The sequence below is a fragment of the Medicago sativa genome, chromosome 3 (assembly GCF_051527215.1).
Source record: "Medicago sativa cultivar Bolivia chromosome 3, Bolivia_mono, whole genome shotgun sequence".
NCBI classification, from domain to species: domain Eukaryota; kingdom Viridiplantae; phylum Streptophyta; class Magnoliopsida; order Fabales; family Fabaceae; genus Medicago; species Medicago sativa.
The window spans coordinates 6,012,787-6,038,538 of NC_140751.1; the positions used below are offsets into that span (position 1 = coordinate 6,012,787).

The window sequence follows — 25,752 nt, forward strand, 5'->3', positions numbered from 1 at the left end:
TCCGTTAAATTTAAACTTGCGCAAGTGCTCGTTTTTTGTTGAATTTCCCAACTTATATTACAAGAACTTTGCAATGGTTGTGTTCAGTATAATATGTCCATTAGATAGCTTTTTCGCAAGATTTTGGTCTCACGGATACTTTGATCAATTTCCCAGCTTATATTACAAGAACTTTGTAATGGTTGGCGCTTTATGTATGAACTGCTTATATATTATAAACTGCGGTCCACCGTAACTTTGATCAATTTTCCTAAAACTTTATACGTGTGTGACATATCTGTCTGTTAGACATGGTTTTACGATGGGTAATCATAGAGGGTCAGACACTGTACAAACCAGCCTTTTGCATGCGCATGTCGTATTTGGTGTGAAATCCGTGCTGATCAATCGAAAACATTAGGATCATTCTGTGGTGCATAAAATAGTTATTAATTGAGTGTAAAAAAGTATACGCAAATGGACGTTGAGCTTGATGTACAGAACCTATGTCGTTGAGCTTGATCATACAATGTGTCTGAAAAGGATTATATAGTTAAAAATATATCAGCATTTTGATGTTTGCAGTCATTTTATATTTTAAATTGCGGCGTTTCCGCAGCTTAAATTACTGTTTATGTTCACAATACTATAACCCTGTAGAATTCTTAAATCATGTTAGCAATATCTTTCAATGTATCAGACAAGAATGATGGACGTTTTGTAGTTTGATTTAATTCTATAATCTAAATCAATAAGTTGTTGTAACTTTCATCAAAATAACACGAACAGGAACTTTATATATATTTGATGACTCTTAGACGTTATATACATTCTTCACCAGTTCATATATATATTTGATAATCTTAAAATATTGTTTATGTTGAATTGATTTATCTATGTAGCATGGGTAAAAGTTGTTGTTATTATTATTATTATTATTATTATTATTATTTCTTTGATTGGTTTTTATTTTGGTAAATATCTCTTGATAATTTAACCCACATGTACCTTCCTTTACAAAAAAATAGCCACATGTATCTTTGTTTGGTTAATTTTGACTTAGTATTTTTCTCAAAAAGCTTATGTGTACCTATTTTTTAGCTCTTTTTTCTCAACTTCCATTTAGTTGTTGACCACGTGATTTTTTTGTAATGTTGAGCAACACGTGATTATGTATATATATGTATTTCAAAGCAAGTAAGTCATTTATCTTATTGATTGAACTTGCAGTGAAGAAGACACAAATATGGATTCCAAGAATGGAAAAGAAATATTTGAAGATTGGAATCCAACATGTGAACATGAGGTAATTCATTTGTAGTATCAATTCATACAGTTTATCTACTTACATACATTTGACATGTAGTTATGAAAAATTTGCTAACATGTGAACAGGAGCTAAAACAAAGGATGGCTAAGATGGAGCTATCCTTGGAAGAGATCAAAGGGATATTGAAGAACCTCATGCACCAACCAGTTCCGATGTCTAGTGTCAATGCTGATAAGGAAGATGGCAATAAGGACTGTGAACCCGTTGACAAGGAAATGTTTCGGAAAGTGTTTTTACCATCAGGTAAAAACAAAAACGGCAGCACACCTCTTGTCGTAGCCAGCACTCCAACTGGGTTCTACATTAGATCCCAAAAGAGCCAAGACACTCACAGTAAATTATGTGGACCTTTTATTCCTAGTGTAAGTAATTTACCTTTATGTTACTCATTTGGTATAATTGTTATTATAGTTTTCGTCATTAATTATTTTTTATGCCATTTGTTCATGCAGTGGCTGTCTTCGGTGTTTAAACCAGTGAAGGCAATGACTTTGAACTCTGACGAATGTGATATGGCATCTTATTTGTTTGGCCGTTCAACTGATGAGTTAGTCATACATTTAACATTTCATTTAATATTATCGTTTCTTAGAAAAATATAAACATTAGAAGTGACAAAAAATGTTTATTTTTTTTATTTGCAGCAAACAGGTCTTGATTGTCTCAGACATACCATACTGTGAAGGAACAAGAGAGGTTCTATAGTGTCTGAAGCCTAGAGAAATGCTTGACCAAGACGTAGTAATCTTATTTTTGTTTAACATTATTTCCATTTGCTATTTTTTTCTTTCTGAAATTTCAAATTATGTTATTTTTCTTCCTGTATATGGTATCAGTTTCTATCTATCAAATATATATATATATATATATTATGGTATTGAAATATGACAATGACAGATGAAACAAGGTCTTATATATTAAGGTCTTTTGTTTTTTTTGAAACATTATATTACTAGTCTGAATCATGAAACTCGTTGATTTGAATATACTTCAATATAATGTTTTGTACAAACTGCACATTGAACTGAAAGTAAGCAATTCTTTACTATAGTTTTATCAGCATTTTCATTTTTGTACTGTCATCATGATTTAGTTAGGTGTTGCATTAATTCATGATTATCATCATATGATAAGTTTTATGATTAGAAAATCATATTTTGAATATGCATATTATGGTAGATAGATGAGAACCTGATATACATGATTGAAAATTTATTGCTGATAATGACTATAAAGTGTATGAGATTACGTGAATATTTTAGTTTAATGCATATGTGTTGCTTTGAAAACTAATAAGGATTTTAAATGAAAGGTAATGCACGATCTAATTATATTGTATTCTTCAAACCAAAATTAGTAATTGTGTTGTGTATCTTCTATAAGAGTGATGCATATGTGAAAAGGTCCAAATACAGTTTTGTTAAAAGGATGAATATTCTTCATTGGAGCAATTTTTATTTCAAACATGATGTTTGTTGTTTGACTATTATGCACCATCTAAATGTGAAAATGCTTGGCATATATGATATACATTTTAACATAATATCTTCACATTGTTGCAGATAATAAATCTAGCTGTGTGTATGTTGACTTATCAAGCAAAGAATGAAGTGACAAAAAGAGGAATTTGGTTTTTGCCGACCATTTTCTCGGTACAAACTCACATAATTTTCTATCACTTATTAATTTAATTAGATTTGTTTTAATATACTACTTCACATATATCTAAATGTCACTAAAAATATTGTCTATCATAGCAATATGTGCTGGCATGGAAGGCACAAACACAGGTCATGATGAAAAAATACCATAACAAGTTTATGGGGACCTTTGATAAGATTTCAAAGGTAATTCACAAAACAATATCATTACACGACACATAGGTATAATATATTCGCCTAAATATTATCTGTGAATGTATACAGATATTTTTACCAGTGCATGATTCTGAATGCTCACATTGGTTCCTGCTTGTGATCGACTTTGACAAAAAAGAGTTAATTTATCTCGACTCACTTCCAAGTCATTCAACCCGTGCTGACAGGATGCGAAGCATTAAGAAACTGGTAAAATTATATCCTTATAATTATGTATGTTTATAGATTTCCTTATACCTTCAATACAAATTTTATATCATATCACTAACAAACATTGTTGGCTTTAGGCTTTGTATATGGAAAAGTTCCTCATGGACTCCTCTTTTTATATGACTTGGACAAGAAATAAACCGAACATATCCGAATTTAGCCTAGTCACTCCGAATGATTTGGGAATGCAGGCAGCTAACTCGTACATAATTCAAATTTATTTTCATTTTTTATTTTTCTTATATGTTATCTAATCATGAAATTCAATGTTAGGAATGATTGTGGAATATGGGTCATAAAGTGGATGATGGAAAAAGGCGCAAATGAGTATCAGATTGATGTATGACATACTTCCTTTTCAATTGCTTTTGTATTTTAGCTTTTACGTAAATTTTACTGATAAATATGATATGTATGTTATAGGTTGATGAAGGTACAAGACTCAGGATAGCATTGGATTTGATATTGGATCCTTCAAACTTATTGAATGAGACAACTTTGGCAGTTGCAAAACAGTCAAGGAGGGTCGAACAAATCAACTGAGTCACTCGTAGTTGTTGAATTCAACTTTATTTGTTTTTTTAGTGTGGTACAAGGATTTTATTTGTTTTCTACAACTCTGTATTGTTGACTAGTTTCTATTTCGACTTTGCTTTCGTCTTATTTTTGACAGCTTATTAATGTCAAAACTCCTTTTTTTTATTATTAAGTAATTCGTTGGTTCTGATTTTGCGTGAGTATTTTCAATCAATTCTTTTTTGTAATGTGAGTGACGTCGCTTTAATCACCATGTCATTGGCTAGTACATTTCATATGAAAGTAAGTAATATCTTAAAGTCTAGAGGCGGGTAAGATTGAAGATTATTTGAAACAGGAAGAAAAAAATCATTGCTTCTCCAATCATTGGTGATATAAAGAGCAAAGTGTAGGTTCTGCCTTGTTTTTGCTGTTGGATCTGCAATATAGAGCACATACTTTTATGATTTTTGAGGAGGTTCTGCCTTGTTTTTGCTGTTGGATCTGCAATATAGAGCACATACTTTTATGATTTTTGAGGTGTTTGTGGCTGCTATTGCTTTTCCTTTAGTTTTGAGGCAGGTATGCCCAATTTTCAGTGCAGGTTTATGCATTTTCCTTGTGTTTTTTTAGGTCAGTTTAGGTGTAGTTGGAACCTTTAGAATTACGGTCTCACTGCATACATGCATGATAACAGATTAAGTTCTCTACATAATTTAGAATACAATTACATATTCAGTTTTAGATTGTTTTTTTTTTTTTGAAAAGATAAGTTTTAGATTATTCAATTTATCTCAAATGTTATGCCATAATTCTCGTGTTCACTCCCTTTCTTTTAGTTTTTATTTGATTATTAAATTTAGCACACAGTGAGTCTTAATCCCGAAGTATTAATGCAGGTTTCATAATTTGTTGTAATAAGTTCATTGAAACATGGTCAAAATTACAACTAACAAGGGTGTCTTATTGTAGATAAACTCAAATAAGCTCCTCCAAAGGGACCTTATCATATATGCTGAGACACTTGTAACTCTAGTTTCTCTGTGTTTAAATAAGATGAGTAACTATTTAATAGTTAGATTTGTGCCTATACATACATGTATAAGACGGTGTAGTGCAAAACCATAGAGCATATATTGCAATGACTCATGAATACTTACATATACATAGTAAGCAATTCATATCCAAACATATATTTATTATAATCCAAGTGCCATAACAGGTTCAATTTAAGCTTCAATCGCTCGGCCTCAATTTGATTGAGCATTAAAATCCGACGTGAATACTAACAATGGCCTATTAAAGAAAATATCCAAATTGACAAATTTTTATTTTGATTTTTTTTTCAAGTCAATGTCTCCCATGTCATTGTTCTTTTAAATCAAATCTTCTCGTCGAAATTTTAGCTTATAGGTAATCAGCATTATATTACACCAATAACCATCCTAAGAAACTACTAAAGCTTACACATAATTCAAGTCCAAAAACCGGCTTTCACATCACAGTTTTAATGACTATAACATTATTGTTACTGCCAGGAATCTTCATAAAAATTAAACGAATTCATCTGACATGTCCTATTGCAATGACAGCAAGAAGGATTTCATGAGCAACATTGTTACAAATTCTACTAACATACAGTACCCTAGTAGGTGGCTAAAATCTGCAGACAGTGTAAGATTGCATTTTCCATAGTAGTGTTGTTCTTTAGCCCATTGTAAACACCAACGCAGTCCCATCGCTTCAGCCACTAGGGGGAGACTTGAATGTCCTCTCTTCTTGTTGCAACATATAGAACTGATCCGCTATGATCTCTAGTTATCAGTCCCCAACTGGTTTTCTCATTCACCAAACAGCTTGCATCCACATTGATTTTTAGAGTTCCGTGCGGTGGGGGCTGACACTTGGCCTGAGGAACAACTGAGTTCTTAGCATGCAATTGTCTCAAATTTGGTCTGTTATATTCATCCACAAATAAGGCAGCTGAAGATGCTACTTTCACCGGTTCAAAGATTGTGTTCTCAAAGACAAAAGTATTTGTTGCCAAAGTTTCGACAAGGTAACGCCTCTGTCGCTGAGAGACACTGCAGCAGCCAACTATTTGCTGCATTGCAAGGGATATGTATTCAAAGAGGGGATGTAAACCAGAATGCTTTTGCTACATTGCATTGCATAAAAAGGTGCTTGTTAACACATTGTGGCAGGAGTTGTTCTCCGACACCTCGTTACACCCCAAATATTTTGCACCAAACTGAAGGCACGTGACAACAAGTATTCTCAAGCTAAGGATCTTTCAGCAAACCACAAATATTGACATTCATCTAAAATAGCTGATAAAAAAACGTGACACGTGCATGTCTGAAGGCATGTGTCAGCAACAAGAAGTCTTCAAAGACCCGACCTTGCAGCAAAGGTCATCCACCAGACATCAACAAAGTTTTACCACTAAAACTACAGAAGTTTGATTGTGCAAAGTAAATAACAAGTTTGGATCATTACTCCATAACTCAAACAAAGAACATAGAGTTGCAGACACTGTCCTGCAATTTGGGCAACTGTGGGATGGGTGAGGCATTGATATCACGACCGCTACCAGAAAAGCCAATCTCATCTAAAAGGACATGATAATGAGTTGGCCTACTGGTACCCTGAGAACATATTTTCACAACTAAATTAAGTATCATGGTTTTACTATAGAAATCCGTGACAATTGCATGCAAAAAGGATTGCAAATGAAAACCATATGGTTAACAAACCTGTTATTCAATAAAATTACTACACAATTACTAGTGAAATTAAAATTATTTGTAACTGCAATTATCTATTCCAATGGCTTAAACTGATTCAATTAGCTATTAAATTGAATGAACTAATTGACATTAATCAATTGAAAGTAACTTCAGGCCTTCAAACTTTATACTCTAAGCATTACACTATCATTTCAATCATCAAGGAAGTTTTAAACTAACTAACAAGCAAATCAATCTAAGCATTCCATGATTCTCAGCAGTTAAAGCAACAAATAGGAAGATATATGTTAAACCTAAAACAACAAAAATGAACAATTAGTATAAAAAAATGGCAAAACAGACATTGGAACAAATGGTAAACCTTTTGCACGACTCAAAATTATCATCACTTTGGATGCTTGTCCCATTGCTTGTGATTCGAGAGTTTGGAATCTTCATTTCCACATGTATTCTTATCCATTTTTGCTAATCGTTCCATCTCCAAGGCACCCATAAACTAACATAAATAGAGAATACAGATTAGAGAGAGAAAACATATTTGACAGCATAAATTCACATAATTAGTAATATGAATGTTGTGTATACTCACAGGTGTATGATGAGGGACATTATGTGCTCTGCCATATCCAACAAAACTTGAATGTGATGGGAAGTTGTCTGCTCGTGGAAATTGGGGGAAAATTGATGCACCTTGATTTGGAAAAAATTGTGGAAACGTAGATGCAATTTGATTTGGAAATTGAGGAAAGATCGGAACACTTTGAATTGGAACACCGTTGGCGCTGGTAAAATAATTAAGAACATACATTGAACCATCTTTCCATGTTACATTTTGGTCTTCCATTTTAACAGGGGGTTTATCATGTACAGCACCTTGATCTTGACTCTAGACATTTTGTTTTGAAACAAATCAAAACATCAACAATAAAATCTCAAAGTACTGAAATCTGCTCCAATTAACTATGAGAAACTACTTACGTTGTCAAATCCTGTGTGCATGTTTTTATCTATCATGTTTTCATTAGGTCGACCAATCTCTTCATTTTCAATCTAGTGCAACATTATAAAAGTTGTCAAACACTTAATAAATTTCCACAAAAAGTATCAAGTATCTTCACTTACCTGTTTTGATATTCTTTTATTGATATCTTCTTGCATTGAAGTAACATTGACAACTTTTCTCTTATGTTTCCTATCACAACTCTTATCAACACCCTGTGCAAACAAATTATAATTATATTGAATAAAGAACACAAACATTTACAAACAAAAACACATTTAACACGATGGTGTAAACATACCTCACATCCAACGTTTTTGTCATGGTCAGATCGACGAGAATAGTCCTCTTCATTGACTGCATTTAGAACATCACGTCCAGCTAGTTCTGGACAGTTTTGCTTCGTGTGAGCAATATTTTTACAGACAGAACAATGTCTCCTTTTCCTGGATGATTTCTTCTTCTTACGAGGGGCACCTTTGGCCTTGGCTTTGATAGGATCACCAATAACAGATGGATTGGTCTTATATTTTTCACCACTCTCACGACGCCTCTTTATTTTCTCACACAAACTATAAATCCCCTCCATAGCCTCTTTATAATCATCTGGGTGTTTACAAGAAATGTCATATAGATTATTCAATGCAGTAGACATAGTTCCTCGACAGAACATGAACATTTTTTCATCATCACATTCTTTAGAAGACATAGACGATATGTAATCATCCTTTGCTGATTTGGTCCACCTTTTGCAAATTAGACTATCAGGAAACTCAGTCATGTGCTCGTGTCTCATGGCACAAATAATATGGGAACATGGAATTCCAATTCGTTCAAACTGTCTACAATCACATAAAAATTTACTTTGTTCCTTATCAAGATAAACTAGATACGTAGAATCTTTGTTGCCAAATCTATTCATCTTAAACTTCACAGTCTTTTCGAGACTAGACTGCTCAAAAACATTTAATGTGATTGCATCTTCTATTTCATTTTGAACTTCATAAAATTTTATCCTCGTAAAGATTTTTGAAGCTTCAAGCTCAAACCTGTGTAACTTTGTTGTCAACACAGGTTTGTAATAGAACGTATTAAAATCTGCCATTAACTCTTTGTGCCTGTATTCTTTTACAGCTCTATTAAAACCATGCATGAAATCAACCAGACTGTTTTTGCTTTCAACATACATATTTATAAATGAGTTTATGTCTTCACACCTGGATGTAGTTCTTATGCCACAAAAAAAAGTTTTCTCGCATGTATGCACTCACCCACATTGTCTTCATCTCATATGCTTTTTTAACCCATGTATTGTCTGATAAATTGTAATCATCAGTGACCCTCTTCCACTCAATTTCAAATTTGTCCACGGTAAAATTAGCATAAATCAAGGAGGAAAAGTCTTCCAAGTATTTTGGATTCTTCACATTCTCTTCAGCGTTTCGATGAAAATGCCATGAACAAAGACGATGCAACGAGTTTGGAAATACCTCTTTGATAGCTTCTCTCATTGAAAGATCTCCATCAGTAACCACCCCTTTAGGCTGTTTATGATACATTGCTTCTAAAAATGTATTTAAAAGCCACTTGCATGTCTCACATGTTTCATTAGAAAACTAAAGCACAACCAAAAATTATAGTTCCTCCATGATGGTTACACCCAGAAAAAATAACAAGAGGCTTGTCATATCTGTTCTTCCTGTAAGTTGCGTCAAATGCAACCACATCCCCAAAACACTCATAGTCAATCCGGCTGGTTGAATCCGACCAAAATAAATTTTCTAAACGTCCTTCTTCTGTTGTGTAAACTTCGAAAAGAACATTGGATCATTATCAGCTTTAGCCTACAAATAACTCAGCGCAGCAAAAGAATCTCCACCTTCTATTCTTGCCTTTCCTTCATTGTATAAGTAGTTATATAAGTCCTTCCTGCAAAATCCCAGACTCTCATGACCTCCTTTTTGAGCCATCATAAAACCCAAAATATGACAGGTTCTAACACCGTGTGCATGAAGACCATCAACAAGGGCTTTATCAGATTCACTCAATTGACGGTTCTTAGGAACCAAATGAGCATAACGGGTTGGAGTTAACTCATGGTTGTGTGAGGGCTCGAATCCAGAAACTCTCCACTTATTAGTATCAACATTTAAAACTACTTGAAGCCTTGCAGAACACTTAGTTCGAATGGTCTGCCTCGAATATGTACTTTGTTTCTTATTTTTATTCTCACCCTCTCTATTACATACTAATCGACGTGCAATTATATTCCCATCATCATCTTTGTTTACATCATCTTTTCTTACCACAAACCCATGACAATCTGCATAGATTTCATAAAATTGTGTCGCTTTTTCCTCTGAATCAAATTCCAATCCTCTTATATCATCATCCGTCAATTCCCTAATCTTCTTGTAAGTATCCATATCCTCTTTTCCTTCTTCATTAAACACACCATTACCGCTGGCCAAATCTTCACCATTTATGTCTCCATCGTTTGCGGCCATTTAAATTATTTATCACAACCTGTCATGGTCCCAAAAAAATAATATCAAAATAGCATTACTAATATAATTCAATGCGAGATATAATCCAAATAGAATTAGACAAGACATATAATATCCAAATAGCATTACTAGCAAATAATATGCCAATTGATTCTGAACCATAATTTACAGTATCATAATTGTGAATGTAAATTAGGTTTTCCTGAGTTATTTACTCTAATAATGTCCATACCTTTCAACATGTGAAGTCCTTTATTGTAAGGTATGAATTTATACATTGAAAAGTACACAAAATCTGATGTTAACACAATTTTGTTCTTTCATTATTTGTGTTAATGATCTGTTGTACTATAAGAACTATAATACTATATGATAAAACAATACCAGTACCAGCCAAACAATTGTGAAGCACTAGCCATGGAAATTGACAGCTACAAAGAAACCATAAATTGAACATACATTTTTATTCTGAAATCTCAAAGAGTTCACAAAAACAGATTATGCTCCCTGATTATTTGGTTAAAACTTAACATAAATTTGATGTCACTTATGCATACTACTTGATGGAAAACTAAAATATTTCCATCTGTTAAGCATACAACATGACTGCAATATTTAAAAGAATAAATAAATCAAACACCAAAGTTAAACCTTCCAAAACTGATGCCATATTCTTGTATCGATGTAAACAAAGACAAATAAACATCATAGAATTTCAAAACATAAGTTATCAACATACTATAACCAGCAAGTATTTGAGATTTGTCTGCTCATCATTTTTTCGGGATTCAAATCCCAAAAAGAAAGAAAAAAAATTAAATCAGCGAGTTTCTTTTTTTGTTACATAAATCAGTGAGTACTCACCACTCAAAACTGATGCCATATTCTTGTATTATAGATTTTCAAATCTTCAATGTATTAATTATTCAAACAAAGAAAAGTTTTCATGATTCTCCATAAATCTGAATGCAAATTAGGTTTTTCTGAATGCCCAATTCTGAAATGTTATTTACAAAAAGCCAATTGATACTGAACTGTAATTTACAGAACTATAATTCTGAACGTAAATTAGGTTTAGAAAACCTTCTGAATTGAGCATATGGGATTCAACATTCTGAATCATAATTTACATCAATAACTCAAACATTCATAATTATAATTATGAATAAAATAGAAGAAAGAAAACCTGGAGAAGATGAGTGGTGATCGCTGTTGTTCCTAGATGGAAAGTTGGAGATACCGATTCACTCTTTTCACATAAGGTGGATGGATAGAAAGTTTGAATGTTTGTGAATTGCTAATTGTTTACAACAGTTTCACAGAATTGAAAGCAAAAAAAAAACCAACCATAGTAGAGAAAAGAAGAACGTGGTTATGTGTTATCAATGTTGGACAAAAAAGAATAAGATGAAGAAAGAGGGTGAGTTTACAATTTTTTATAAATTATATGGGAGCAATTAAAGATTGATGACATGTCACAATAATTTACACCTAAGGTCCTATATGCCATACAACTCACGTGGGTACAACAAACCCATCTTTGTTCCATGGGTAGAGAAGTTGTCACCATCTTTATATTATTCTTTATATTAATTGGTCATACCAGTAAACAAATGATTAGGGAGTGGCAATCGTTGATTTCCTTAAGTTTTTAGGTTTATGTATTTCTCATTTGGTAATTGATTTTCATTCATTTCATGTTGTAAGATGTGTTCATGAGTATTAGAGATGATTGGATTTATTTCTTGGTCAAGTATCTCTATATGATGGTCATGTTCATATTCATTGGTTGCATAAGGTTCAGTTTCAACATCAGAGACTATGAGATGATTTGAGTGATATGTCCAGTGGAAAGGTTGATTTGGATTTCAATATGGTAAAATATATTCATGATAGGTTACGTTTCTAGATATGAAAATGGTTTTGGTGTTTAAATCAAGAATTATAGCACCTTTGACACTTTGCTTATAACCCAAGAAAATGCATTTCTTAGCTCTAGAATCTATTTTTTTTTCTTCTATGAACTTGTAAAGTGGATGCATAGCATAGTGAACCAAAGACTTTTAATTCATTTAAGTCAGGATCATGACCAAACCTATGAAAGAAAGGAGACTTATTTTGCAACAAAGGACTATGAATACAATTTATGAGGTAAGTGGCAAGTAAAACAACATAGGACCAAAATTGTTTAGGTAATTTTGATTGAAAAAGTAAAGCTCTCCCCACAACTTTGTTTGATGTTCTATCCCTTTAGCAAGAATAAAATTCAAGCATAGAAAACTCAGGATCATTGTCGGTTCTTAAAATTTAAGCAACCTATTATTAGACAAATGTCTTTATCTAAAGTGCCAAAGAGCTTCTTGAGGAATAAAGGTGGATTGAGGTTTTGCTTGTGACGAGGCTATGGTGGCTTGAGGTGAAGCTTGTGTAGCAAGAAAATACAATCCCTTAATCAAATTAGCCGAACCAATTATCTTCAAGCTCCTTCATTCTTGAATCAAACATTTATCATTGTGAAAGGTTATTATGCAATCAATATCAACACATAGTTTTGGTACCAATAGCAAATTCAGGAAAAAATAACACATTTTGTGCAACTAATCCTGGTGAAAACTGCACTGTGCCTCAATATCTTGCTATTGCCATATGACCATTTGGTAACTTGATATCTATTGGTGCAATATTCTCATAAGTATCAAAAGATGTTAAAGAAGAACATATATATGATCAATTGCACCAGAGTTTATACAGCCAATATTTGAGTGATTCGTTACATGTGATGCTAAATTCACCTTGCTAGAAGATGTATTATAATTAACATTAGAACCGGATGAGTGGAGTAAAATAACCAGCTGATCATACTGTTCTTAGGTAAAACCATATGAGTCATTGCCTTTGTAAATATTTTTAATCATCAATGTCCTCCCCTTTCTTCTTTCAATTCAAAGGAAGAGCTTTATTTCCACTCAATGGAAGAGCTTTTATATTCGCAAGTTTGTTCAAATTTTCGAGCACCAATTGATTGATTTCTTATGTAGTTTTTTTTTTTATCAACAAAAGATAATTTGATCAAGTTCAAGTACACGTGCCGAACGACACTTGCAATAAAGAGAAATTAGGAAAGCGTGAAGAGCAACCTTCAACCTTTTGGTGTTTATTACTCCTTACTTTACTTCCAAACAAAAAAAAAAGGATTAAACGTGGTAGTAAATTCTAAACGATCGAGAAATAAAATGCAAAAATTACTTCACCAAACGATCAAGAGGTATAAGGTAAAACTATTCATAAAAGAGACAAACCTTAATGAAATCAACCACCTCTCTCACTATTGGAACCTTAGAACAAAAATTGTAGCCGTTCCTTGCCTTTTAAATTGCCCACAGTAACGAATGTCAAATCAACAACAAGCCTTTTCTTCCTTTCCATTTCCTTGCAAAAGAAGAGAAACTCTCTAACAAAGTGAAAAGGTCTCCCCGAATTACCCACACCAAACCATTTAAACATTTTACCACAAATAGCTCCCGCGAACTGATACTTTGAAAACAAATAGTCTTCGTATTCTGATTCCCCCTCACTCCATAAGCAAGTGGTCTCTTGACCCCTACCCAACACACCTCTACCATGAAAGTTAACCTTAGTCGGAAGCCGGCACAATAACATTTTCCAAGAAAAGATAATTACCTTAGAAGGAGCGCAATTCTCCTACAACTTTTCCAACAATTTCCCCTTACTTTACTAGACATATCCATCCATCCGATCGTTGGGACAATTGCACTTCTTGAATCAACGCCAAGAAACAATTATAAACTTCCTCTTCCTAAACAAAAAAGGGTGCCTCCATTTCATCAACCAATGCCAACTTGCATCAACCCACTCCCCCATCTCGGAAACTAAACACCCTTGTTACTATGATATAGCAGATAGCCTCGGAAACGCTACTTTTGGGTTGTAACTCCACACCACACGGCATGCCAAAATTGGGTTATAGCGTAGTGCCTTATCAATATCAATAATCATCTTCATTTCATTCAATGCTTCCTGAACATTTCCCTCCATCGCTTTTTAGTAACATAAGTCTTTCAATGACTTAACTGCTACTCTCTTTGATAGTCATTTTTTAGTTTTAAAAGGGGAGACTTATGGAAAAAAAATACATTTTCTGAAGGGTTTTCACATCAGTAGAGCATATACCCGATGAATCCACGAAAAATATTAGTCTGCCTGTCTCCTGAATCTAGTTCTAAGAAACGTGGTGGATTTGCAGTATAGTTATAATTAGGTTGGTGCAATTCATGTTCCCTTGCAGGCTTGTACAAATCTCCACTCATTATTCCTTACTCTTTGACGAGCTTTGTCTCCAATATCTTCTTCAATTCATCTACCATCTAAGAAAGTCTACTAACAGCAGAACCCCAACTGCTCACTCCATCGACATTGCGAAAGCTAGAGAAATTGTTTCCTTCTGAAAATAAAAAGAGCAAAGACCAACACATTATACTGTAACTATGTTTTCTTCTAGGAAACATGAATATAACATTAAAAAAAAAAAAATCTTACGTTAAGACTAGATTAAATAACTGATCATTCTGAACTTCCAGTAAATAAATGAAGAATTTATTGCATTGTTTTTACTTACTTGGACTACAGGTTAATGTGATAGAGATGAAGAAGCAATCAGAAGGATTTGCACATTACATTTCAATATTCTCTGTTTTAATTTTTGCAAACAAATTAAAAGGATGATAAATGACATCAATGTAATAGTACTGAAAATGCCACCACTGTGATTTCATTTGCATCTCTTATATTTTTTTAAAGCATTTTCCTGTTTCCTCTACAATATGCGATGGCTGGATTTTGTTTATGAACAGAAGTAAACCAGTTGCAGAGAAATCCTATACACTCTACCATTAGTTCAGACCTTCATACATAGAACTACCAATTTATAATTAAATACTGATACACCATTGATAATAGCACATAGACAACTCTCTGACTTCAAACAAGGAATTTTTTTTTTCTCTTCTTTTTCTTATTGTTATTCAAGAAGAATTTCTAAAAAAAAAAAACGGTGCGGGAGGGAAGATTCAATACAACATAATTGACATATAGTAACACTTCAAAACTGTTACTAAATCAGGAAAAATGTTACTGATTAAATTTAGTAACATTTGTACAATTGTTAGGTAATGCTCGTGTTACTAAAGAGTTTTAATTACATTTTATAGTATTATATGTAACAGTCAAAAAGTGTCGCAAAATATTACATTATTGTAACACTTTTTGTAGCACCGGTAACACTAACAAAATGTCACATATTTCTTCTTTCATTTGAGCATTAAATTCATAAGAAGATAAAGCCAAAATAAATTGATAAAAATTATAGAAACAAGCCATCAATTCATACACGTGAAGCCCATTAATTCTACAACAACTAACAAAAGCTAACAAAGTAATCAAGCAACCAATACAAACGTGGGAAAAATTATAAACACAAACAAAATTAGAAAACAGCGAGAGAAAAGAAGAGAGAACACACGAAATTTGTTTACCCAGTTCGGTCCAATACCGACTTAGTCTGGGGGAGAGAGCAGCCCTCCGTTCCACTATAATGATGAGTAACTTTACAAAAGAGATATCAAAGGGTTACAAGAATAAGTCTTCAAACCTAATTCTACCTAAAGTCTCAATCTCTTCTTGTGACCAAGAGACTCAATCCCAATAGTGTTTCCAAGGTGAATCAATCCCAACCCTAGTGTCTCCCGCTTATAGAAATCTCTCTAAAACCCTAGTTTGTTGTTTGTTCCTAAACCCTTGTTTTCAGCCCCTCTATCTCTCAAGGTTTCATCTGATACAAGGTCTATATTTATAGTAAAAGAATCCCTAAAAAATTGGAACAAATCTCACGCATAAAAATAAGTTTTATTTTTATGCATCAGCGCAAAATCGAGGCTCAGTTTTGCAAATTGTGGCTCGATTTTTGCAGAAGTAAAACTCCCAAAACTGCACCCAAAATCGTGGCTCGATTTCTCCAAATCGAGGCCCGATTTTGGCAGATTTATGATCCTCAATTTTGAGTCACTTTCACAACACTATGTTTAGGTGAATTACATTAGCAATTGATAAATCAAGGTACAATTACAAAACCTAGTGTTAATAGCGAATTATAACCTCAAATCAATTCAAAATGGGCCTATGCGCCTCACATATGAAGCTCGTGCGTTTCCTGCTGCTCCTCTCTACCACAACATTTCATTCGATGATATTTTTAAATAAAAGACCAACTTTTTCCGAAAACCATGTGTAACTCACTCTAATGTCCACTAAAAACCTAGAATGACGTAGCAAAAAGACTCGATAAAACACTAAAAACATCATATGATGAGAACCGAGGAGCCATCATATCACACATTATATACAATACTTTTATATTCTTGTGAAATGACAAGATGCTTATTTGTTACTCAGTTTAAGATATATAAACTTTTTAAACATATATCTGTTGGATCATCAAAGGTGATCACTTGTATAGTAGTACAAAGATAATGTTATATAAATATGAATAATAATATCTCTCTCAATATACAAAAGAATATTGAACATGTTCTTACAAGAATTAGAATGAATTTAATTACAAATAATGAGGTAGAATAACTGACGTAATGAAGAGACACAACACATAAGATCAAAGACCAGAAGTAAATGGCACAGTAGTTGTTGCCAACCATGTTGGTCCAGCAAGGAGTCCAGCAACCGTAAACTTTGATGCTTCCTTTGGATTTGTTATCACATGATAACCAGGCCATTTTACTCTATTTGCTGTTGATGAACCAGGTCCATAGTTTTCATATTCACCATAATACAATGTGTCTTGAGCAAAATCAGTGTCACCCCATGGAGACCAACCTAGGGGGCTCACTAAAGTGTCCATAAAAGTTTTCATCACCATAACTCTTGAATATTGTTGCCAAGGCCTTCCCAAGAAGGTTTTGTACTTGTCAACAACAGGCTTTAGATCAGATGCAGCCCTAATTTGACAATTGTGGAATGAAATTCCAGTGTTTTGGAATGGGTCACCACGACCTTGGGCCGTGATCATGTTAGCTTGGCCATCCAAAGGTTTTCTTGCGAAAATTTTACAATTTTGGAACACCACTGCAGCGTTGCCAAAGATGAAGTCTACAGTGCCATAGATGAAGCATTGTCGATAAAATTGACGTTGTGCATGAGCCATCAAAGTGTCTTGATATCCCGATATAGCACACCGGTAAAAGACAGAGAGATCGGAGGCTGATCGGAGCGCCACAGCTTGACCCTTGTGTGGACCGGCAGTATTTTGGAAGGTTATGTCACGTGCAATGAAGTGAAGTCCATCAATACCTAAATTTAAATGATCCAAGAGTAATTATTTTTTAAAAAAAAATTAAAGTAATTGAATGTAAAAAAGCCCCAAGGATAATTTAAATATTATAACCCTATCTTATTATAAAATTTTAGAACTTCAAAAGATAAAATAAAACTTCAGCACGGAAATTATTTTATATCTTCTATGTTCAATAGTTGGCACTATTTAATTTTATTTCTCTAATAACAAGAAAATAAAAAGAGAAAGGAGATGGAATATAACAACTCACCTGCTGTTGCAGAGCTATAAGTGGTATAACCATCTTGAACACTTCTAGAACTTGTTATTATGGTATTTTGCATTCCATCACCAACCAGCATAATGTTATCATTATGAACAGCAACCTCAATGTTCTCTCTATAAACACCTTTCTTAACATGTATCACAAACCTTGTCTTGTATTTTCTCTTAGCAGCAGCATTCAAAGCAGCTTGCACAGTCTTGTACTGTCCAGAACCATCTTTTGCTACCACAAGATTGTACTTTACTGGAGACTTGGACTGCAAAAGCTTCCTTTCATGCATAGAAAACCATTTTGGAAATGACCCTTCTTTTGTTTCTGTAAGTGACGGATCCAGAAATTTCGATTAAGATTAGTATGACTTAAAAAAAAAATTATCACATTTTTTTAAAGAAAAAATTAAAATATTTATATAGAAAAAAAAAATCATTGTTCGTACCTTTGTTATGTTTCAGGAAATGCATATTGATGGCTAAGACGTTCCTTAACATCTCAGTGACATTGGCTTGCATAATAAAATTGAAATCTTGAGCATTGAGTTCTAAAGCTCCACTTTTACATGTTTCAATATTTGTGAGAGAAGTTGTGAGCCATGTTTGTGCATCATTTGGTGAACAATTTTTGCTTGCATTGTTTAAGCCTTCAAGTGTGCGGTTGAGATGAAAAATTGTGTTTTCAAATAGCTTCAAACAATCACCATGAACCGTTTTATGCACTGATGAATTTTGTTGTTGTTGAGAATTTTCTTGTGCGTCTTTTTGCATGGTAAGAGCTTGGTTTAGGGCTAATTGAACAAGCATTTCCCTGAATTCAACTCTATGTTTGATTTTGAAATGATTGTTCATTTGTGTTATGTAGTGTTTGCATGGCTTAGGATGTGGTGTTAAATTGCACCACCAATCTATGTTGCTTGAGGAAGGTCCTTTTCTTGATGAGGCTATTGAGAAAATTGAAGATAAGAAAAAGAGCATGAACAATGTTTTTCCAATGATTGCCATATTTCAATTGTAGAATAGAAGAGTTTAAAAAATAATAAGAGTTTATGTTGCATATAACAAATGTGTGTATAGATGATGTTTTTGTTCACTTGTTTTTGGTTTTGACTTAAGAGAATTAAACCCTAAACCCTATATATACATAAACTTTTGTAGGTGGAGTGTGAAGGTGAAAACGTGTGGAATGAATTGCAAGTGATAATGAAAAATGACACAGATACAGACAGTGGATGCAATTACAAGAAAGAATTGATTGAATATAGGAATAAAATCTTATCTGATAGAAAAAATGGTATTACTTAATAATTCAGAAAGTTGAAGCCTAATTACTTGTTATTGCAAGAAAAACAAGTGTCCTAATGTGGATTTACATAGCAACATTCTTAAGCTTACTTATAAATGCACTAATTTGAAATTTGCGGCTGTGACTATATATATAATTAAATTAATATGTTGATGAGAATGTTGAGTTGGCTAAGTTGTGTGTTTATTTCATATGCATGCATAACGTTGTTAAGGAAAATTGAATATATTATCCTTTTTATTAAGAAGACTTATTTTAGGGTGGGGTGAAGGATAGTTTCTTTGAACATAGTAACCAAATTCACCTGGTAGGGTTTTGTTAGCGTTTTGTTCAAGCATATAGAAGAAATTTTACTGTACGTACTCCATGTGCTTTTAGTTTGCAAATTAAGCAAAAGAAGGAAATATGTAGGCGATTTTGACAAAAATTGCGTCAACATACGTTCATTTTTATTTTTTTGAAGGGGTCAACTCACGTTCATATATTTAAATTAAGAGTAATTGGTCACATCTTTATATTATTCTGTTTCAGCGATGCTATTCATTGCGAGGGAAATCATCCCGAGGCTATCCCGAAAGTATTTCCTAGTTATAATTGTGCAACTGAATAAAAGGCTGAAATAGTGGAATTCAGTTGGCAATGGTGTTATGTAGTACAATTACATATATCGGGATAATTCGGGATAAATTTAAGTCGGGATGATTAGCATTTTTCATTCTGTTTTTAATCCTATTGTTCCTAGGGCTGCGACCCTATTAATCTGAAGTATAAGTTAACGGTAAATAAAGTCTAATCTGAAGTATAAGTTAACGTACATGAGTATTGATTTTTCTTTTCTTTTTAGTTTTTGTGTATTCTAAATATTGAATTATTTATCTTTTACTGGGGTTTGAACCCAATTCATTCAATTCACTGATCATAACTCAAATCTGTTGAGCTATTCATTTCTCCCGAAATTCGTACTTATTGATTATTATTTATTTGGCATTCCTCAACTCATCAACCGAACTTTCTTAGGACATAAATCCGATTAGTAAATTCAATGTTTAAAAATTTATTTGAGTCAAAAGGGCATAAACCCGTAATAGTTTTCTGAAAAGAAAAAGAACAAAAGTAGATTTTCATTCTTATCTAATGCTATAGTCATTTTCATGCATGCTTATTTTTAACTTATTTTTCCTTTTCTAATAAAATTCATCTTATAAAATCTTTAGTATTCACCACTGTTTACACAAAGTAGCTTATGAACTAAAGAAACACGGATAGGTATCTTGCTGTACTGATTTGCTGCTTGATTACGTTTGAGGCAGAAAAGTATAAACAGTTATTGCTTTTAGGCGTAAATCTTCAATGTGTTCCTCTAGAAAGTTTGATAGTATATCGGCATATTAAACGTAAGAGAAGAAATTGATGGACATCTCATCCATCCAACTGAGCCGGCCCGAGAGTAAGACCACGAAAATCCTCGTTTTAGGCCTACCATAAAAAAAAAATAATCATCAATTTTATAAGTAAAAGAGTCTCATATGCAGACAAAAATAAGGCTTTATTTATCAAAATTTGTTTTAGGTCTCATTTATTTTTAAAGATTATTGGACGACCCTGCCACCCCACCTACACCGCTTCTCTCTCATGGTTTCTCTTATCTTTCTCTCTTTGCTTTGTGTATTGGAGGGTGGGAATGTAGGACCCATCTGAATTGTAGAATTGATAGATGAGGTGTTTAAATATCATCATCCTAACGGTAATCCCACATTAATATTAAAGAGATATAAAATTGTGTTGGTGATGAGGGACAGAAAAAAAAAAGGTGTAATTTTTCCTCCAAATTCACGAAATTGCTTTGATAATGTGATTCAAAATGCATTAAACAGAATGGAAAATGGATATTCGGGTTAAAATAGGCAAATGGCAGAATTTTGACCCAAACAGATTTTGTGTATAAAATGGAGAAATGGAATGGAAAGAAAAGAGACGCCACACTTTCTAGTTCAACAAAGTGATAAGTCTATGGGATTGAGGATCACCACAAGAAAGGATTCTTGATATGGTCAAAATTGGTTCAATCCAAAACCAAAAAGAAGCAAAGCTTCCAAATTCACATAAAGTGACTTTTTTTAATCAAAATTCTCTATCTTTACATATCATTTTCGTGCTCTATTTATAGGAGCTTATTACATGATGATTTTGACTCTAAAACTCTTAGAAAATGAAAGGAAATGCAGCCACTAATTACAATAATGTTTTGGTGGCTGATTAATGCAAATAAAAGGTTACAAAATGACTTTAAGGTGGGGGTGGCTGCATCAATGCATGGAGATGTTATACATTCATTTGCTTCTTTAATGTGTTGTTTCTTCTCTTACATCAGCCCATTCATCAAAATCACGTCATCCAATTCATGCTCATTTTACACCAAGAAATATTCCGAATTTGCTCTTGAGTCCAACAGACGAAATGTAGAGAATATTCTAAGCTTTCCAACGCATTAAAGATCACCTCAAACGGACATCCAGAGCTCCAGATATAGCCAAAACAAGACTGACATATCATGACCTGCGAAAATAAAACTTAGAACCCAAAATTAATTTGGTTCTTTTATTCCACAATGACTTTATTATTCTTTTCAAGAGAGATAATTTTAGGATCACATCATACTCTCCCTCTTCAAGAGAATTCGACCTCGAATTTTTAGCTTGAATACCTCTTGGGTCAAAAACAAATCTACAGAATCCATCACATGTAACTTTAACTTTAGAGAGCTCTTCACTTTTGTTGGAAGAATTTGTTTGCTTTTCATCAACTTTTGATTTATGGACATAATAATCGTTCCAAATCTCATAATTTCCTTCCACCTGTTGAGAAAAAGTTTCTTCATTGACTTTGTTTCCTTCATGACATAAAGAAGAAATGTTAGGAGATTGAACAATATTAGAAGAATTCCAACAATTAACAACACAAAGCAACTTAGAAGAAGGTACTAGTGTAATAGTAGGCCAAAACTTCAAACTATTTTTTTCTTGATTTTCATTCTCACTCTCCTTTTTCTCTTCTTTTCTCTCGACTTCTTCAGCACCTTCTTTTCTCTCTTTTTTTTCATCTACTTCTTTTTCATCACATTCTTTTTTTCTTCTTTTTCCTTCCTTTTCACTTCTTCCTCATGACTTTCTTTTTCTTCTATCTCTTTCTTATAATTATTTTGGATTTGAAAGAGATTTTCCATTAATATTTTAGAGATATCAGTCATTCCTCTATCAATGGTTTCCATCATTTCCTTCTTTCTTTTTTGTCTTTCCCTTTCTCTTTGCAATATTTTTTCTCCTTCTATCTTTTCCACCTCCTTTCTTTGAATTTCTCTAAGATGATAAGAAGGTGCATAACGCCTCCTCATCATTGTTTTCATTTCCTCCCAAGTTTCAATCGGTGGATCTCCATACCTCCTTCTTTCCTTGATAGTTTGATCCCACCACACCAATGCATAATCTTTAAATTCAAGAGCTGCAACCTGCACTTTTTGAACATTAGAGTAAGTGTTGCATTGAAAAAATTGTTCAATTTTTGTTTCCCACTCTAAATATGCATCCGGGTCTCTTTGCCCTCGAAAAAATGGAACTTTGATTTTTTTGTCACTATATCTTTCCATTTTTTTCTAGAATCATAAAGATTAAAATGAAGAAAAGAAATGGTAACAATGGAAATGGATTTCCAAATTGAAATTTTTTCCCAAACGAAATCGTGCTCTGAATACCAAATGATGAGGGACAAAAAAAAAGGTGTAATTTTTCCTCCAAATTCACGAAATTGCTTTGATAATGTGATTCAAAATGCATTAAACAGAATGGAAAATGGATATTCGGGTTAAAATAGGCAAATGGCAGAATTTTGACCCAAACAGATTTTGTGTATAAAATGGAGAAATGGAATGGAAAGAAAAGGGACGCCACACTTTCTAGTCCAAGAAAGTGATAAGTCTATGGGATTGAGGATCACCGCAAGAAAGGATTCTTGATATGATCAAAATTGGTTCAATCCAGAACCAAAAAGAAGCAAAGCTTCCAAATTCACATAAAGTGACTTTTTTTAATCAAAATTCTCTATCTTTACATATCATTTTCGTGCTCTATTTATAGGAGCTTATTACATGATGATTTTGACTCGAAAACTCTTAGAAAATAAAAGGAAATGCAGCCACTAATTACAATAATGTTTTGGTGGCTGATTAATGCAAATAAAAGGTTACAAAATGACTTTAAGGTGGGGGTGGCTGCATCAATGCATGGAGATGTTATACATTCATTTGCTTCTTTAATGTGTTGTTTCTTCTCTTACATCAGCCCATTCATCAAAATCACGTCATCCAATTCATGCTCATTTTACACCAAGAAATATTCCGAATTTGCTCTTGAGTCCAACAGACGAAATGTAGAGAATATTCTAAGCTTTCCAACGCATTAAAGATCACCTCAAACGGACATCCAGAGCTCCAGATATAGCCAAAACAAGACTGACATATCATGACCTGCGAAAATAAAACTTAGAACCCAAAATTAATTTGGTTCTTTTATTCCACAATGACTTTATTATTCTTTTCAAGAGAGATAATTTTAGGATCACATCATACTCTCCCTCTTCAAGAGAATTCGACCTCGAATTTTTAGCTTGAATACCTCTTGGGTCAAAAACAAATCTACAGAATCCATCACATGTAACTTTAACTTTAGAGAGCTCTTCACTTTTGTTGGAAGAATTTGTTTGCTTTTCATCAACTTTTGATTTATGGACATAATAATCGTTCCAAATCTCATAATTTCCTTCCACCTGTTGAGAAAAAGTTTCTTCATTGACTTTGTTTCCTTCATGACATAAAGAAGAAATGTTAGGAGATTGAACAATATTAGAAGAATTCCAACAATTAACAACACAAAGCAACTTAGAAGAAGGTACTAGTGTAATAGTAGGCCAAAACTTCAAACTATTTTTTTCTTGATTTTCATTCTCACTCTCCTTTTTCTCTTCTTTTCTCTCGACTTCTTCAGCACCTTCTTTTCTCTCTTTTTTTTCATCTACTTCTTTTTCATCACATTCTTTTTTTCTTCTTTTTCCTTCCTTTTCACTTCTTCCTCATGACTTTCTTTTTCTTCTATCTCTTTCTTATAATTATTTTGGATTTGAAAGAGATTTTCCATTAATATTTTAGAGATATCAGTCATTCCTCTATCAATGGTTTCCATCATTTCCTTCTTTCTTTTTTGTCTTTCCCTTTCTCTTTGCAATATTTTTTCTCCTTCTATCTTTTCCACCTCCTTTCTTTGAATTTCTCTAAGATGATAAGAAGGTGCATAACGCCTCCTCATCATTGTTTTCATTTCCTCCCAAGTTTCAATCGGTGGATCTCCATACCTCCTTCTTTCCTTGATAGTTTGATCCCACCACACCAATGCATAATCTTTAAATTCAAGAGCTGCAACCTGCACTTTTTGAACATTAGAGTAAGTGTTGCATTGAAAAAATTGTTCAATTTTTGTTTCCCACTCTAAATATGCATCCGGGTCTCTTTGCCCTCGAAAAAATGGAACTTTGATTTTTTTGTCACTATATCTTTCCATTTTTTTCTAGAATCATAAAGATTAAAATGAAGAAAAGAAATGGTAACAATGGAAATGGATTTCCAAATTGAAATTTTTTCCCAAACGAAATCGTGCTCTGAATACCAAATGATGAGGGACAAAAAAAAAGGTGTAATTTTTCCTCCAAATTCACGAAATTGCTTTGATAATGTGATTCAAAATGCATTAAACAGAATGGAAAATGGATATTCGGGTTAAAATAGGCAAATGGCAGAATTTTGACCCAAACAGATTTTGTGTATAAAATGGAGAAATGGAATGGAAAGAAAAGGGACGCCACACTTTCTAGTCCAAGAAAGTGATAAGTCTATGGGATTGAGGATCACCGCAAGAAAGGATTCTTGATATGATCAAAATTGGTTCAATCCAGAACCAAAAAGAAGCAAAGCTTCCAAATTCACATAAAGTGACTTTTTTTAATCAAAATTCTCTATCTTTACATATCATTTTCGTGCTCTATTTATAGGAGCTTATTACATGATGATTTTGACTCGAAAACTCTTAGAAAATAAAAGGAAATGCAGCCACTAATTACAATAATGTTTTGGTGGCTGATTAATGCAAATAAAAGGTTACAAAATGACTTTAAGGTGGGGGTGGCTGCATCAATGCATGGAGATGTTATACATTCATTTGCTTCTTTAATGTGTTGTTTCTTCTCTTACATCAGCCCATTCATCAAAATCACGTCATCCAATTCATGCTCATTTTACACCAAGAAATATTCCGAATTTGCTCTTGAGTCCAACAGACGAAATGTAGAGAATATTCTAAGCTTTCCAACGCATTAAAGATCACCTCAAACGGACATCCAGAGCTCCAGATATAGCCAAAACAAGACTGACATATCATGACCTGCGAAAATAAAACTTAGAACCCAAAATTAATTTGGTTCTTTTATTCCACAATGACTTTATTATTCTTTTCAAGAGAGATAATTTTAGGATCACATCATAAAACTTAGAACCCAAAAACAAGACCTGCATAAAATTCGAGGTCGAATTCTCTTGA

At 33.2% G+C, this 25,752-nt stretch overlaps 3 protein-coding genes and 1 pseudogene across 4 annotated transcripts; 1 reads left to right on the top strand and 3 right to left on the bottom strand.

Moving 5' to 3' along the window:
- Positions 1-1,195: 1,195 nt before the first annotated feature.
- LOC146935213 (uncharacterized) lies at positions 1,196-4,120 on the top strand. The gene is made up of 10 exons (XM_085750361.1): positions 1,196-1,285; positions 1,375-1,671; positions 1,762-1,856; positions 1,954-2,047; positions 2,872-2,961; positions 3,067-3,156; positions 3,235-3,375; positions 3,474-3,598; positions 3,670-3,736; positions 3,820-4,120. Exons 4-10 carry the CDS (start codon positions 2,033-2,035, stop codon positions 3,937-3,939), a joined length of 648 nt encoding a protein of 215 aa, XP_085606487.1. The 5' UTR covers positions 1,196-1,285; positions 1,375-1,671; positions 1,762-1,856; positions 1,954-2,032; the 3' UTR covers positions 3,940-4,120.
- Positions 4,121-6,186: 2,066 nt separating this feature from the next.
- LOC146935214 (uncharacterized) lies at positions 6,187-7,712 on the bottom strand (the record flags this gene model as incomplete). The annotated part of the gene is made up of 4 exons (XM_085749019.1): positions 6,187-6,560; positions 7,024-7,158; positions 7,252-7,548; positions 7,641-7,712. Coding segments are annotated over 3 exons (480 nt in total), but the record flags the coding sequence as incomplete, so codon positions are not given.
- LOC146935215 (protein FAR1-RELATED SEQUENCE 5-like) lies at positions 7,708-11,090 on the bottom strand (annotated as a pseudogene). The gene is made up of 2 exons (XR_015030156.1): positions 7,964-11,090; positions 7,708-7,877 (listed from the first exon to the last, which is right to left on the bottom strand). The product of XR_015030156.1 is annotated as a protein FAR1-RELATED SEQUENCE 5-like (transcript).
- Positions 11,091-16,701: 5,611 nt separating this feature from the next.
- LOC146935216 (pectinesterase-like) lies at positions 16,702-19,020 on the bottom strand. Its single transcript, XM_085750362.1, has 3 exons — positions 18,255-19,020; positions 17,804-18,133; positions 16,702-17,549 (listed from the first exon to the last, which is right to left on the bottom strand). Exons 1-3 carry the CDS (start codon positions 18,811-18,813, stop codon positions 16,855-16,857), a joined length of 1,584 nt encoding a protein of 527 aa, XP_085606488.1. The 5' UTR covers positions 18,814-19,020; the 3' UTR covers positions 16,702-16,854.
- Positions 19,021-25,752: the final 6,732 nt, after the last annotated feature.